Here is a 16,050-nt window from a genome sequence, read left to right as displayed (position 1 = left end):
GGTTCTACATGAATTTCAGTGACCTGACTCATTTAAACATCACAAAATAAAGATTTCACTTTTCTATGGATTTTCAAAAACATGAAGAGATTTTTGGTCAGATTAATGAAGCCATAAAAAGAAAAGAACACATACACACACACATACAGGGAAACTGAGAGAGCTTCCAGGATCTATCACCCACTATCTGACTCTTTGCAGGAGGTAAAAGAGCTCATGAAGAATGCTGAGATTCTGTATCAAGCAGCATGGTTGACATATCTGTCCACCCTGATGCTTGGGAGAAGAAAAACTGTGGGAGTTGCAAAGATGAAAAAAATGTTCTCATCATGTTATTCTTCCCCCTCCTCTCCAAAGCAATAAATAGCCTGTAAAGATCAATGGTGGGCTGAGCCTGATGCTGGTGATCTGAGCTGGCATCTATTCATACAGGGGAATTTCTCCCTGAGAGCTGTTGTTGGCCTTCACAAGTGGAATGCTGGCAGCCAAGGTTCCTTTAAAGCAAGGACCTTCCTTGTTACAGTGCTACGAGCTCTGCTTTGTGTAGGTCAGTGTATGTCCTTCGGAATATGGTCCATTTGGGTATGGAAAGCAATGTCTTGTCTGTGTGTTCCTTAGGAGGGCAGGAAACCTTGGTAAGGAATCTGTTATTCTGTTTCTGTCTCCACAAGAGACAGATTAAAAGAGATCATTATAATTCATTAAACCTAGCCCCAAACTAAGCTGACTCCTATCTAAGAGAATAATTTTCGGGTGGGTACTTGTTATTATACTTTATCAGCCCCGTAACAGAGGAGGAAATAAAAGTATTCTTATTGTTTGGAATTTGGAATGATTAATCACATAAAAAAAAGCTGGTGATTGTCATTGTGCAAATATGGTTCTCAATTGCATACATATGTATGTGTATATATAACATATATACATCTATTTATCATCTCTATCTTTCTATTTATCTATCTATCTAATTATAGCATTCCCAATGGCAAGTAAAATATGAGATAAACAGATGAATATTACTTGTTCCTACTTCAAAGCTTTAAATACAAAGGTCTTTCCAAAAGTATATCCCATTTGCCACTTCAGACTCACATTCTCTCTTATCTCATAGAACTCTTTGTCAGAAATACCTAGTCTATGCTTTGGGAAGACCGTGGTTTTGGGGAGTTAGTAAAACTAGAAGAGGTCTTGGAGATCATCTTCACTCTCCCTCACCCCTCATGTCATATTAGTTTTATTAATTCTGATCCACAATATATCTCACACCTACCTCTTTATTTCCTCTCATACCCCAACCATCCTAGCTCAGGCCCATATCACCACTCTCTTGGATCATTACAAGAATAACTTCCCAAGTCCTGCCCATAATGTTTCCACTCTCCAATTCATCCTCCACTAGATGATAAATTGATATTCCATAGGTGCAAGCATGTTGCCACCTTGCTTAAGAAGTTTCAGGGGCTCTGTTTTGCCTGTAGGATAAGACAAAAACTCCTTTGGTTGGCGATTAAAACCTTTCACTCTGTCTCTTACCTTTCATGAAATTAATGTTCTATCCAAACTTGTCTACTTGCTGTCACCCATTCTCAACTTTTCATCTGCTTCTGTCCCTGAACATACTATTCCCTCTATCTCGTCCTTCCTCACTTGGGCAGGCTTCTTTCATGGAAGATACTTCTTTCTTGCCTACAGTTTATAGAATTCCTTGTTGTTGTTAGTTGTTTCAGTCAAGACCAACTCTTTGTGATCCCATTTTGGGATTTTCTTGGCAATGATATTTGAACAGTTTGCCTTTTCCTTCTCTAATCCATTTTACAGATGAGGAAACTGAAGCAAACTGGGTTACATGATTTGTTCAGGATCACACAGATAGTATGTGTCTGAAGCCGGATTTGAACTCAAGAAGATAAGAATTCCTGACATCAGACCTGGCTCTCTGTGTTCTGTGGTGCTACCTAGTTGCCTGTGTATAGAGTAGATGGAATGTAATCTCAAAGGGAAGATACTAGCATAGGGAAGGATTGACTTAAATGTCCAGCACCTAGCATAGTTCCTAGAGCATCAAAAGTATTTAATTTTTTCTCAAAGAAATTTAGTTTAGGACTCCTGTTTGACATATGAAGACACTGAAATTCTAGAAGTTTTATGTCTTTGCACAAGGTCACATCAAGGATATAGCAAATGTGAGAGAAATAGAATTCAAACAAAGATGAGGAACAATTCCAGATTACTGGGTTAAATACAGTAAACACAGAATACCATTCAAAAGGAGAGGGGAGAGACATAGTTTAATAGAAGAGATTTGGAGACCCCCAGACAGCTGATGCTTGATAAGTCACTTAATCATTATGAACTCAGTCTCTTCATCTTTGAAATAGGAGGAGGGTTATATTAGAGAGTCTCTAAGTTTCTTTCTTGGTTTAATTCCTATTATCTTATGCTTCTACAATGCAAGAACAGGGAAAGGAAAATATTTTTCAATTTGTTTAAAAACAGAAAAAAAGTCTTTTCTGTTCTTTTGACATAATAAGGATCACTGACACTTCAGGATTTAACATGATGATGAAAATGAAGTTGATGATGATAAAATCAGTTGATATTATAGCACAATCTACTCCTGAGAAGAAGAATGTTACCTGACTCAGAAGGGGAAGACATTCCAATGTTAATCACTTATTGCTGTTGGTTTTTTTAATTAATAAGTCCTGCAATACTTATGAAATACTAGTAAGACTTGTAGGCTGTGATTTTCTTGTAATGTAGGAACAGAAGAGGAAATGTCATTAGAATAATTTACTCTTGCTTGAGAATGATAAATTAACAGGCTTGTTTGCTATTTTGCATTTCTCTCTAATGAAAAACCCTGCCAGGGTCACGGACAAGGTGGCTGTGATGCAAATTATGTCAGATAGAGGGATTTTGGTTGCCAGAGAGAAAACATGGCAGTGGAAGCTGTTGAGCAAGAGTATATATGCCAATATCTCAGAATACATTTTCTGTTTACAAAGCAGCTTCCATATTGTTTTAGACAAGGTTTACATGCATCATGAGAGAATGGGGGGAAAATGGAAGCTTAGCATCGCCAATTTTCCTTCAGTTCTAGAAAGAACAGATTTCTCCTAAGAGAACAAAAAAAGGTAGGAAGAAAGAAATGAGATATATAAGATCCAATGAGATTTCTACTAGGGCAAGCTATTTATAATATAGCTATGTAATGGAGACTAGGGGTAGGGGAGGTGGAGGGAGGTATAGCAGTGTGACCTTGGACAAGACACCTTACTGTTTAGGCCTCCTAGCACAAATATTCTGTGATTCTAAGGCCAGACATATTTCCTGGAACAATAGCTACAATAGTAGCTTGCTCTAGTTTTTTTCACCGAGCTCTCTTCCCCTCAAGTCTTCAAGTTGAAGGTTAGAACTGTTGTAATAACAATGGACAATGAGGACAATACAGTTTGAATGAGAGATGTTAAATCCATTACTTGTAATTGGTTCCATTAAATTTTTGCCTGGAATCGGTACGTGGGAAGGGAGATAGCCAGGTAATAATAAATGTTTGGATATAATCCTTAATTTTGTATTTATGGGGGGGGGGTCAGGAAGGGTGGATTAAAATGACAAAATCACATCTCATTGTTATCTGTGGTGTTAAGGGCCCTCTTGGTAATGTGAAGCAGCCACAATTCCAATTGGCCTGTCTTCAGTGTTTCCTGCTTCCTTCTTTATAAGTGGGTCTAATGACAATACTTGCAGAAGATCTGTAATTATCATTGTAGAAGACTGATAGCTAAAGAATGGTAAATGAGGTATAATGAGGAGTAGGTATGTAAATTGTCCTTATGGATCTCTCTGTTCTGCACAAACTCACACAATGGCTCTCTATTGCTCCTCTGTACTCCCAGAGTACAGGTGTTCTGGACCTAGGGAGAAATAGATGAGAGAGGGAAGAACAGGATGTTGGGAGGAGCTGGTTTTTAGTTTATAGGCTTAATTTCTTAAAGAACCTATTGATAGTAAACGTTTTGTCGTCTAGTAATAATCATCCCTGGAATGACTTGGAAAGGATTCAGCTTGAATCACTGGAGCCAAGGCCAGAAACAATAAATCACTGATCTTTCTAAGATAGGGTTAAAGGCCAGATTTCTCTGTTGTTAAAATCCTGTCCCTTACTCAGAATTCCCTTTGAAGTCTGGAGGAATCCTTTGAGTTAAGGGGGGATTCCTGGTAGGAGAAATTGTGACAGGTCTTTTTTTATCTAGGTGTGTTTTTACTGATGAAAAAGTCCGTGAAAAATCTAGGACAAGAACTTAGAACCTGCAAAAACTACATGGGCCTTGAGTTTTGAACCCAAATGGGAACCTTTCAAGTTATTTTACATTTGGCCAAACAGGTTTTTCAGTTTCTTATTTTTTTTCCCTCTTATAAAAAGACATAGACTTAAAAGGCTCCCTGGACACTATAAGGCTCTTATGAAATAACACTGCTGTATTCCATGTAATTGAATCAGAAACTGTCTGATTAAACTTTTCTCTCAGTCCATGTGAGCTTTGAAGTCAACAGGGGAAGGAAAAAAATCACTTGGGACATTCTGCCCTCTGTATTTGGTGAAATATAAAAACAACCAAAAAAGTTTGAGATGTTCTGTTTCTAATGAGGTCAGGTCCCCTTGTTCCTGGGAGAAATGCCAGAAACACAGGCAGAAAAAGCCCATTGAAAATGTCAACACTGGAGAAGTCATTGCCTAAATCATTATAAATGAAACCTTTTAAAAATTGTAGTCCTTGGAGTTATTTATTCCCCTATTAGAGAAAACAAACAAACAAGGCAACTAACTCATATTCCAAGCCTTTGGTGACCCCATTGAAGCTTTCCTGGAATCCATCCCTCCTTCCAAATTGTAACTTTGTATTAGATTTAGGAAGTAGCAGATAAAATAAAGAAAAGGCTTTATTATCCTAACCCTCCCTAACTCTTTCAATGCTATAGATATTTCACTGCAAAGGCTTTGAAATATTCCCAGAAGTTAATGTATCCATTCTAACTATTCTATTTAACTCTAGGGAATAAGGGACACATAGAGTGATCTGTCTGCATGTAAGAGGATTTCAGTTGAAGTGGATGAGACATGCCAATTATGATAATCCTTTATACCAAAGTTTCTTAAACTGTGGGATCCATATGGGAGTCACGTAACTGAATGTGGGGGTTGTGAAAAATTTGGCAATAATAAAATGTTTCTGATTGCTCATCCTTCAGTATGAAATATTCCATCAAGATTGAATTATTTATGTAAAAATAAATAAGCACATCCATCTCATTACTATGCAAATTTGCTTTCATTTTTAATGAATGGTAAAATTTCATGTATACCAATGAATTGTTTTAAAATAAATTTCTTATGATTTATTATCAGTAAATATTTAATTTGTATACCTATTTTATATCTGGGGTCATGTAAAAGTTTCTTGGGTGAAAGGGGTCTTGAGTGGGAAAAGTTTAAGATGCCCTACCTTATCTTATACAAAGCAATGTAGATTTCTGAGTTTAAATGCTTCCTTCTAACCCTTTATTCCTAACAATAAGACTCATTTTTTCTAATTTTGATTTCATGTTTTTTCTTATAATCCAGTGGAGAAAAGACTTATGATACAAAAAAAAAACCCTATTGTCTTTCTTTAGAAACTAGGCAAATGACATCCTGAGGTAACTAGAGGTCTAGCTGTAGATAGGATGCTTGGATCTAGAGTTATAGGAATATTCATCTTCAAATCTAGTCTCAGACATTTACTAGCTGTGTGATCTTGCACAAGTCACTTAACCCTGTTTGCTTCTTTTCTTCATCTGTGAAAATGCTCTAAAGAAGGAAATGGCAAAGCACTCCTGTCTCTTTGCCAAGAAAACCCTAAATAGGAGTCACAAAGAACCAGAAACTACTGAACAAAAATGCTAAATGAAGCAGCCTAAGAAAGCTCACTGAACACCGCTGCAACCACACTGTACGTGACAAATAGTGAGCCTCCAAACTCTTGATATTTTTCTGTTTCATCCTTTCCCTGGCTCTAACATCATATAATTACTCAGTCTATTGAGGAGAGGTTAGATTTAACTTTAAATCTAACTCTGATTTTGTACTTGGATACCTGAGCTGTTTCCAGCTATTTGAGTTAGAATGGTAACTGAAAGCTCCAAACACTCCGTGACTTTTGAATGACTCTCCACCATGAAGGAAAGGTACCTCCTCTTTTCCACAGTCACACATTGTTAGTGAGCACAGCACCAGTCTAAATGGAACTGGGTGCTTAATAGATTCTAAGTGTGTTTTTATTACCTCTTCTCCCAAGACCGCCTCTGCATGCATCTCTCTTGACATTTCTTCAGAAACGGTTTACTGATTGTGGTTTCATTTATTTATTTTTACGACCTTCAATATTTCTCTTATTTTCCCACCTTTCAGACTATTAACACGAGTCTAAGCTGCCTCTGTACCTCACACAAAGTCAGCAGCTTCATTTTTCACAAATAAGCTTCTCAGAACACACAGTCCTTTCTAAGGGAGAAGCTTACAACACGTAAACAGCAGGAATAATAAAGCCTGAGCCACCCACCCAGGTTAGTCAGATGGGGAAACTTTGGCTCTAACCTTGGGTTAAAAACAACATGTGTTTAAACTGACATTCAGTGGGGGGAAATGTGAAAGGGAGGAAGTATGAAAAAGAAATTGTTTAGAGTCTGAGTTCTGGATTCATCTCCTACCTCTGACATGATCCATCTGATTCTGGGACTCCATGTCTTTTATTTGGGAAACAAAGGGATTGGACTCAATGGCCTCTGAGGCTCCAGCTTTAAATCCAAGAAAGGACTAAATCTCTAATTATAATTTCTTTTTCTAATACTGTAACATTGTAAGGTCAGTAGCACTTAACTACCTGCTTAGTGTCTTGCTGGAACATAGTAGGTACTTGACCACCTGATTGACAAAAGATGGTTAAAATCAACCTCCTTTTCTAAATGAATAAATATATAGGTTCATCTATATTGAGAGATCCATATAGATGCTATCAGGAATAATTTTTCATTATTTTTTTTGTTTGTTTTAATTCTTAGACTACAAATTCTTCCAAATCAGGGATCATGAGCTTAAACTCTCTTTGTAGCTCCATGGGGGACGATACCTGCTTATCACTGGTAAAATGGTCAGTAAATCAACAGATATTAAGTACTTACCATGTGCCAAGCACTGTGCTAAGAAGGTAGTCAAGAAATACTGGTGATTCCTTCTGAATTAAATTCTCAGGAATGAGAAATTGAAAACATTTCTCCAGAAAAAATTGGTTCTTCCAAATATGCCTTGGATATGATTATAAATGTGACAGAGATGAATAGATCCTTCCAGGTTCCCCATGTTTTTTTTTTAAAGTTCTGATTTTCTTGTTTAAGATTTTGCAATTTTAGCTTTGTTCTATCATAAACAGTGCTAATCAGAAAGGAAGGAGATGAGTGAGATGTGCTGCAGAACATTTATGACTGCAACAATTTAACTTTAGAAGGTGATTTGCCAGTATACAAAAGTATTTTTTATATAATATAAGTTTTATCTCTAGTGTATTATCTCCATTTTACAGATAAGTAAAGTGAAACTTAGAGAAGGTCACTTACTAGGTATTATGTCAGTCTTCTAGTCAAAAATCTTCAATGCCTCCCTATTACCACTTAATTAGAGTTAAGATTTCTTTGCCTGACATTTTAAATCCCCCATAATCTGAATTCCTACTCTATTTTGTATCAGTTAACCCTCTTCAGGAAATGTTAACAATGTCTTTAGACTTTTTATTTTTTGTTTCTTCTTCTCTCCTTTAATCCCCTTCTGTGTACTCCCATTCTTATTCCTTCTCTTCTCTTCCTTTCCTTTCCTCCCCTCTTGTGTTTCCTTCTTTGCTGTTACCAACATATAGACAGGTTGAATTAGAACTGCTATCATCATATGAGATGTCTTCTCATCTTTAATTTTCCTTTTATTTAATAATGATTTTGATTTTGAGCTCTGCTTTAGTTGTTCTAACTATACACAATTAAGCTGATTTGAAATTGAATATCACATTAGTAATGAATCATTTCCTTTTTAATTTTTTCAGCAACTGGGATTAAATGATGTCCAAGGTCATATAAGTTTTAAGTTTCTGAGACCAAGTTTGAATTCAGGTCCTCCTGACTCTAGGGCTAGTGCTCTATTCACTGTACCATCTAGGCCTCCTTCTGTTAAGATGTACCAAATTTTATTTTTCTCTGTGCTATTGTATGCTGGTCATGTTTGGTGACTTTGGTAATTTCTGAATTTCTTCTTAAAATAATTCGTGGCAAGACAATGCAAATCCTTCATTTTAATCCAGAAAAAAATAAGCTTTACAAAAAAAATGTTTCTGGACAACAGTTCACATCAAAAAAACAAAAAAACAAAAACCAACTTTTTTTTTTGGTGGGAGGGAGTGAGCCTGAACATTCAATGTAAGTCAGTAGTATAAAATAAGTTACAAAAGCTAATGTAATTTGAGCTCTTTTAACAATAGAAATGCTGTATCCAGAATGATGGCCCTATTAGTCCTGCTTCTGTCCTCTGTCCTATCCACACTACAGATGAAGTATTTCCTTCAGTTTGGGTACGTCTTTAGGAAGGACACTGACATCCTTCTTGGGTACATGCAAAAGAAGCTAATCTGGACAGTGAGGGGACTTGAAAACAGCTGAAAAAATCTGTGAATTTTTAACCTGGATAGACTTTAATTCTAGTTAGCTTTAATTCTAATATTTGAGACAATACCATGTGGAAAATAAATTAGCTTGATCTACCTACCATCTGCTTTCTCCACTCCTACTCATGGACTACTGAACAGAGCTAAAGAAGTTCCACAATTGTACTAACAGGGGACATTTCAAATAGGGTTTATCAAACTTCATCTGAGCTTTCACTATACAAAGGAAGCTAGGTGGTGAATAGACTAAGTGCCATAATCAGGACAACCTAAGTAGGAATCCTGCCTTAGACATTTACTATCTGTGTGACTGTAGACAAAACACTTCTCTTAGCCTCAATTTTCTCATATGTAAGATGGGGATAATAATAGCACCTATTTCATAGGGCTGTTGTATAGATCAAATAACATGGAATGTATATAAAATGCTTTGGAAACAATATATTAATTATTAATAATTATATTAATATAATTAAAATATCCTACAAGTAATATATTAAAATTACTAATATAATTAAAATCTCATACAAGTAATATGATATTAAAATATTAATATAATTGAAATATTTTATGAATAATATATTATTAATATTATATGAATATTAACTCATTATTTTATTTCTCCCTGGTTGATTTTTTAATCTCACTCCCTACAGGAGCTATTTCAAACTTCATCTTCCTCTTTACTCACACACTTTCCCTTTTCCCCCTATCTTATAAAGTTAAGTATCTTATCCATTTCTTACTTTTCTGAGAAAAAGGCCATTAGCCATGGCTCCCTCTTCTCCTTTTCTCTTTATCTCAAAACCTTTTGACATAACCCCTTATCTTTTTCTCCTCTCCCTCATTCCCTAACAAAGAAATGGCCCTTGTCCTTGCCAAGGCCAATCCTTCTACATGTACTCTTGATGTTATCCATTTCTCTGTTCTCCAGCAGTTTCTTTCAATAAGTCCTTTATAATAGGCCCTTTTCTTTCTAGTCTTCTCACATATCTTATTCTCCTCCTGGTACTCCATGATACAGGCCTCCTGACTTCTCCTCAAACATTTCCAGCCTTTGAGCATTTTTCCTGGTTGTCCCCTCTGTCTGGAATTCTCTCCTTCTTCATCTCCATCTTCTGGTTTGCCTCATTTCCTTCTAGTCCCAGTTAAAATCTCACCTTCTGCAAGATGTTCCTGATTCTTTTAATGCTAGTTCTTTCAAGATTATCTTCATTTTATTCTGAAAATATCATTTTACATAATTGTTTATATGTTGTTTCATCACATCAGATTGTGAGCTTCTTGAGAGCAAGCAAAAAATGGCTTTCCTTCCTTCCTTCTTTTCTTCTTTCCTTCCTTCCTTCCTTCCTTCCTTCCATCCTTTCTTCTTTCCTACTTTTTCTATCATTTAGCACAATACCTGGCAAATAGTAGGTACTTAATAAATGCGTGTTGATTTTATATTGCATCCTAAATTATCCCTTCCTTTGTCTCAAATCCTCTCCCTATTTACTGGTTCCTTTCCTATTTCCTTCAAACACGTCAAAGTCTCCTATAACCTTAAAAAAACTTTCTCCAAAACTCTTCCTCCCAAGCTATCATCCTTTATCTCTTTTCTGTTTTTCAACAAAACTCCTAGAAAAAGCTATCTATGCTTGCTGCTTCCTACTCAGTACTTTGTAATCTGGCTTTTGATTCCATCAAGCAAATGAAATTCCTTTCTTCATTCACCAATGATCCATTCATTGATGAATTTGAGAGTCTTTTCTAAGTCCTCTTTTTAAAAAAAAAAATCTATCTGATGCATTGGATCCTGCTGAGTATCTTCTCCTTCTGGATCACTCTCTCCTCTTCAGGTATTCTTGATCAGAACTCCTTTCTAGTTCTCCTAATCTTCTATTTCTCCTTCTCCTTTGCTAGTTTCTCATCTTTATCATGAACCCTATCTGTGGTTGTTCTTCGCTATCTAGGATCTTCTTCTCACTGTACACTCTCTTGTAGTGAACTTATTATCTCCCACCCGTTTACTGAGTATCTCTAAATTGATACTTCACAGAAATATATATTAGCTCCAGCCTCTTCCCTGAGCCACATTACCAACTGCCTACTTGATGTTTCCAACTAGATATCTCAGAGACATCTCAAAATTAATATGTCAAAACCAGATCTCATTATCTCTTCCTCATAACTCTCTTCCAAACTTCCATGTTTCTGCCAAAATCTTTACCATTCTTACATTCTCTTAGGTTCATAATCTCGACTTCTCACTTACACTTTTTATATATATCCAATCAGTAATCAAATCTTGTCATTTCTATTTATATGTTTTCCTTAATGTCACTCCATCTCTTTACTTACTCAGCCACCAAATCAGATCAGACTCTTGTACTCTTTTACCTGGACTACTGCAATGTTCTACTAATTGACTTCCCTGTCTCAAAAGTCTTGTACTGCTCTAGTCCATCCTCCATGTTGCAACTAAAATGATTTTCCTTAAATACACTATGCCACTCTTCTGCTCAACAAATATCAATATTTATCTATATTGTCTCTAAAAGAAAATATGTATTCCTCTTTGGTTTTTTAGAGACTTACAAACTGCTTTTCAGCCTCAACATACATTAAGCCCCTTCCCAATAATCTAGTCTGGATTATAACTGTTCTCTCTATTCCTCCACCAGGCATTTCATCCCCCTACCTTAAATGCACTTCCTTCTCCCTTTGATTTCATAACATCCTTTTCTTCCTTTAAGATGAAGGTTATATCCAACTGCTAGAGCCTTCCCTGCCTTTCTTGTATTTAAGGACCTTGTATTTATTTTGTTCATACTTATTCTATACATTTATTTATATTTATGCTGTATATACTTAAATATGTATACATTGCTGCCTAATCTTCGTGAGAATCGGGATTACTTTATTCTTTGTATTTCTATCTCCAGCATGTAGTGCATTGCTTTGGAACAAAGACTTACTGATTAACCAATCAGTAAGTATTTATTAAGTGTTTGCTATGTGCCAAACATATATTAAGGCAGCTTAGATGTTTTGGTGGATATAGTACTGGGCCTGGAGTCAGGAAGATATGAGTTCAAATCTGGCTTTAGACACTTATTAGCTGTATAAAAGATATGAGTTCAAATCTGGCTTTAGACGCTTATTAGTTGTATAACTGGCCAAGTCATTCATCTTCTGCTTGCCTTAATCCATATTGGGGAAGGTAATGACTAATCATTCCAGTATCTTGGCCAAGAAAATCCCATATAGGATCATAAAGAGTTGAATGGAACAACTGAATATGTTGGACGCTGTGCTAAGCACTTTGGCCACAGATACTAAGAATAAAACAATCCCTACTTGCAAGGAGTTTACATTGATTGATTGATTAGTTCCAAAGAATAGAATGAAGTCATCGCACAGTTATCCTTTCCATATTGCAACTTTTTCCAATATGGTTTTGATATATAGTAGATCAACATAAAAAATTAAATGGGAATTTTGGGGAGTTTTGCAGAAGCTGCAAATGACATGGAAAGACCAGCAGATGACACAAAGTTTAAAAATCAGAAATGCATTAATATATATATAATATTGTATAATATCAACACATTTGATCTTTTAATAACAGAAATATACCTAAATTTTACAGTAAGGTACTATAAACATCCTATAAAGGAAAAAAAATCAGAATTCTTTGGTAAAAAGGGAGGGCTAAAAATTTTTACAGAATCTGCAAATCGATGTGTCACCATTCTCTTATGTTCTTTCGAGTTTGGTGTTCTAAGGTAAAGTGTAAATTCTGCTGGAAGCTCCTTGAAGAAAGAGACCATATTTCCTCGTTCTTTTGTTTTAGTTGTCTCTCCCTTTTCTACCCATAGCACCTTGTTTTTTAATGAACAGTGTTTCACTGTGAGCTAGAAATGATAGGAAACAAAAGTATATTAGCTTCTCCTTTCTCTACACCATAGCATTTATAACTGTAAAAACCTTTAATAATCATCCGGTTCAATTCTCTTGTTTCACAGATGAAGTGAGAGCAAAACCCAACCCAATGGGAATCTTTGTTTATGGTAGTTGTCCCTGAAAAACAATGAGAGAGCGGGTATACATGTTCTCTATCAAGAAATTTCTTATGAATTCTGTCCCTATGGGCCCTCCCTTTTTTCCAACAATTTCCATCCCTTCTCCTTCTTTGTCTTATACTGTTGGTCAGTCATCTCAAGTATTTACTGTCTTCTAAAATAATTGCAAGTCTGTGCATATATATGCATATATAACTAAAAGAAATAAAGCTTTTGCTTTCAGGCTATCTCATTCACACTTGCAGGAAAACATTTACAACCCAGCTATAAAGTACATGAAAATACAGTGGAAGCATCGACAAAACAATGAAAAAAAAAAAAGATGAGATATATGATGCTATAATACAGTCTGTTTTCATTTGTTGTGGAAAAATTAATTTTATAAGACAATTCATTTAACATAGATATTTTTCAGCTTAGCCTTTAATGCTTGAAACTTTCACTCTTTCTTCCTCTCTCCCACTCCCCTGTTTAAAACAGAAAAATGGGGGAAATGAATTTTATTTCTTGGTCAACTGTCAACAAGATCTCATGAAAGACATTATAAATAATTTGATGGATTCAAGACAAGAGCAGAGCATGATACATTCCTGTTCCAAATGTATTACCAAGACTTTCCTCTGAGCTTTTCTCCAACTCATTCAAATGTACATGTTTAATAGATCTCAATAAAACACCAAAGATAATAAGATATGTTACCTTCTAAAGCAAGGCACCTGGGTGGACTATATGACCAGATAAGGTTATATAAGCACTCGAGATACTCTGACCCCTCTAGTTTGAATCCTGGGAAGCAGTGGTAGGCAATCACTGCTCCCACGGGGAAGTTGGATTGGTACTCAGACATGTTGACGTAACCATTAGCAGAAGCTAGAGGTCTCAGGCAACCTGCAAATTAAAATAAAAGAAGTAGGAGTCTTTTATTAGGAAGAATTTTCTTCAGTTGTCTGGCTAGAATATAAAACACCAGATATTACTACAACATTGTAACTTAGGAAAAAGAACAAGTACTTAATTAAAAATTTGGTTTCCTTGTCCAGGAATCACACCTCTTTCTTTCTTTTTAATGAGAAAATTTGGCTATTCCTTTTCAAATGGTATCTAATTTTTAGAAAGTCAGATGTATAAATAAATAAAAGTAGGTAAGTAGGGAATGATCCTATGACTCTAGCATTGCATATTTCAATTCTCTATCCCAGAAGAAGAGACATCCAAACTTTTGATTTGTGTAATTGGTAACAGAAGAATGTCACCGAAAGTCAATTCGAGTATAGTTCTCTCATATTTCATTTAACAGGTAAGTTCCTGAAAAGTTAATAGTAGACTGAATTTTTATATTGAATCATAGTTTCAATGATGTTGGATAATTCAGGTTAGCTAGGCGGTACGTTGAGTAATATTGCTAGATCTAGAATCAAGAATACCTAAATTCAAACCCAACTTCAGATACTTACTAGATGTGTGACCCTGGTAAAGTTACTTAATGCTTTTTGCCTCAGTTTACTCATCTGTAAAATGAGCTAGAGAAGGAAATGGCAAACCACGTCAGTATCTTTGCCAAGAAAACCTCAAATGGAATCACAAAAAGTCAGACATGGCAGAAATAACTAACAACAAAAGCAACAGGATGGTCTACTTTCTGAAATGAATGTTGTAACAGATTATTCTATAAACAGAAGAATCTTTCTTTAATGTATCAGTTTAGAGATGAGACTCAGATCTTTCACTGTTGCTCTCTGTAATGTTTTTCCCCAAGGCTATAACTGCACACCTGTGGGAGATCACACTAGATATTAGTGAATTCAAATTTGTGTGGACACTGTTCTTGGCTATTGAGAACCATACTTTTGCTGGAGGGAACAGTTTGATGTTGGGATGGGAACCCTAAAGAGAAACAGTTTCATCTAAGATAAATAATATGTAACAAACCTATAATCCAGGTTGTTGCCAGTTACTGAATGTGGTAGTCTAAAAGTCAGAGCAATGGGATTATGAATGCTTTGGGTGGAGATCAGAGAAATTAAGAGAAATAGTAACACTTGGGAAACAATTCTGGCTGCATTTTGGAGAGATTTTCTAGTCTAGACTATCAGAGATTTGTGATCTGTCCCCTGAAACAAGACCAGGGCACATTCTGATTCAACCATCTGCTTGTTTCTTGTCTGGCCATTGGGTATAGAAAATGGAGAACCATCTGCTCTGTGCAGCCCCTAACTCAGTATTAGATTTCAATAAACATTAACTAGTCTCCAAATAAAGTCCAATTGTGGCAAAAGGTCAGCTGCAAAAATCATCCTTCAATATATCATCTACATATCCCTGGAAATGTTGCCTATGCAATTTAAAGCTAAGGTGTATGTATATTTAATTCAATTCAACAAGCATTTATTGAGCAAGATGCTGCACGGTGCTAAGGATACAAAGATAAAATGAAATATCCCCATCCCTCAGAGACTGCAAGGGAGATATAACATGCATACAGATTTCTTTTTCTAAATAAAGCATTTATTAAATGCCTACTCTGTGCCAGGTACTGTGCTTAGCATTTTACAAATTATTATTTCATTTGATCTTCCCAATAAACAAACTTGTGAAGTAGGTGCTATTATAATCCCCAATTTACCAGTGAGGAAATCAGAAATCAGAGGTTAACTGACTTGCCCAGGATCATGCATTTGAAGCTTCATTTGAACTGAGTTCTTCTTGGCTAGGCCCAGAACTCTATTCATTATGCTACTTAGCTGCTAAAATATATAGAAAATAATTTGGGGAACTAGGAAAGGCACTAGTCCCTGGGGAGATCAGGAAAGATGACAGATGAAATAAAATTCTGGATCAGGTGGTTTGGAATACTATATATATGATGGATAGAGAGCAGGCATTGGAGTAGGAAAAAAACTTAGATTCAAGTCCTTTCTCTGACACTCTTAGAGGCAATTAGACTCAGAACCTCAGGCAATTCTCTAAAACTGTTTCAGAATAGCTGAGATCTGCATTGGCAGAGGGAGTTCCCAATGCCAATGAAACAATGGGTCCAAACCAAATACAGACATAGAGGCATATACAAATATACATAGAAATATGTATATGTATGCATGTATATAACTACATTTAAATACACGTATATAGGTAACCCAGCAGTTAGTTGTTAGGCAAAATTTTGCCTCAATCCATCCTTCCTTCCTTCCTTTTTTCCTTCCTTTCTTCCTTTTTTCCTTCCTTCTTCCTTCTTTTCTTCC

The 16,050-nt window shown here is 35.8% G+C and overlaps 1 protein-coding gene across 6 annotated transcripts in view; it reads right to left on the bottom strand.

Moving 5' to 3' along the window:
• SUSD4 (sushi domain containing 4) overlaps positions 1-16,050 on the bottom strand; it is a 253,131-nt gene that overhangs the window by 52,909 nt on the left and 184,172 nt on the right. For 5 of the 6 annotated variants that reach the window (XM_031967069.1, XM_031967070.1, XM_031967067.1 and 2 more), the window contains one exon: positions 13,511-13,699. The exons of the other annotated variant lie outside the window; for it this stretch is intronic. In XM_031967069.1, coding sequence (XP_031822929.1) covers positions 13,511-13,699 — 189 coding nt within the window. The remainder of the gene's footprint in view (positions 1-13,510; positions 13,700-16,050) is intronic. 6 annotated transcript variants of the gene reach the window in all.

This window comes from Sarcophilus harrisii, chromosome 4 (genome assembly GCF_902635505.1).
Source record: "Sarcophilus harrisii chromosome 4, mSarHar1.11, whole genome shotgun sequence".
Classification (NCBI taxonomy): Eukaryota; Metazoa; Chordata; class Mammalia; order Dasyuromorphia; family Dasyuridae; genus Sarcophilus; species Sarcophilus harrisii.
Note: the sequence above shows the minus strand (reverse complement) of the source record. Positions and strands in the feature narration are given on the sequence as shown.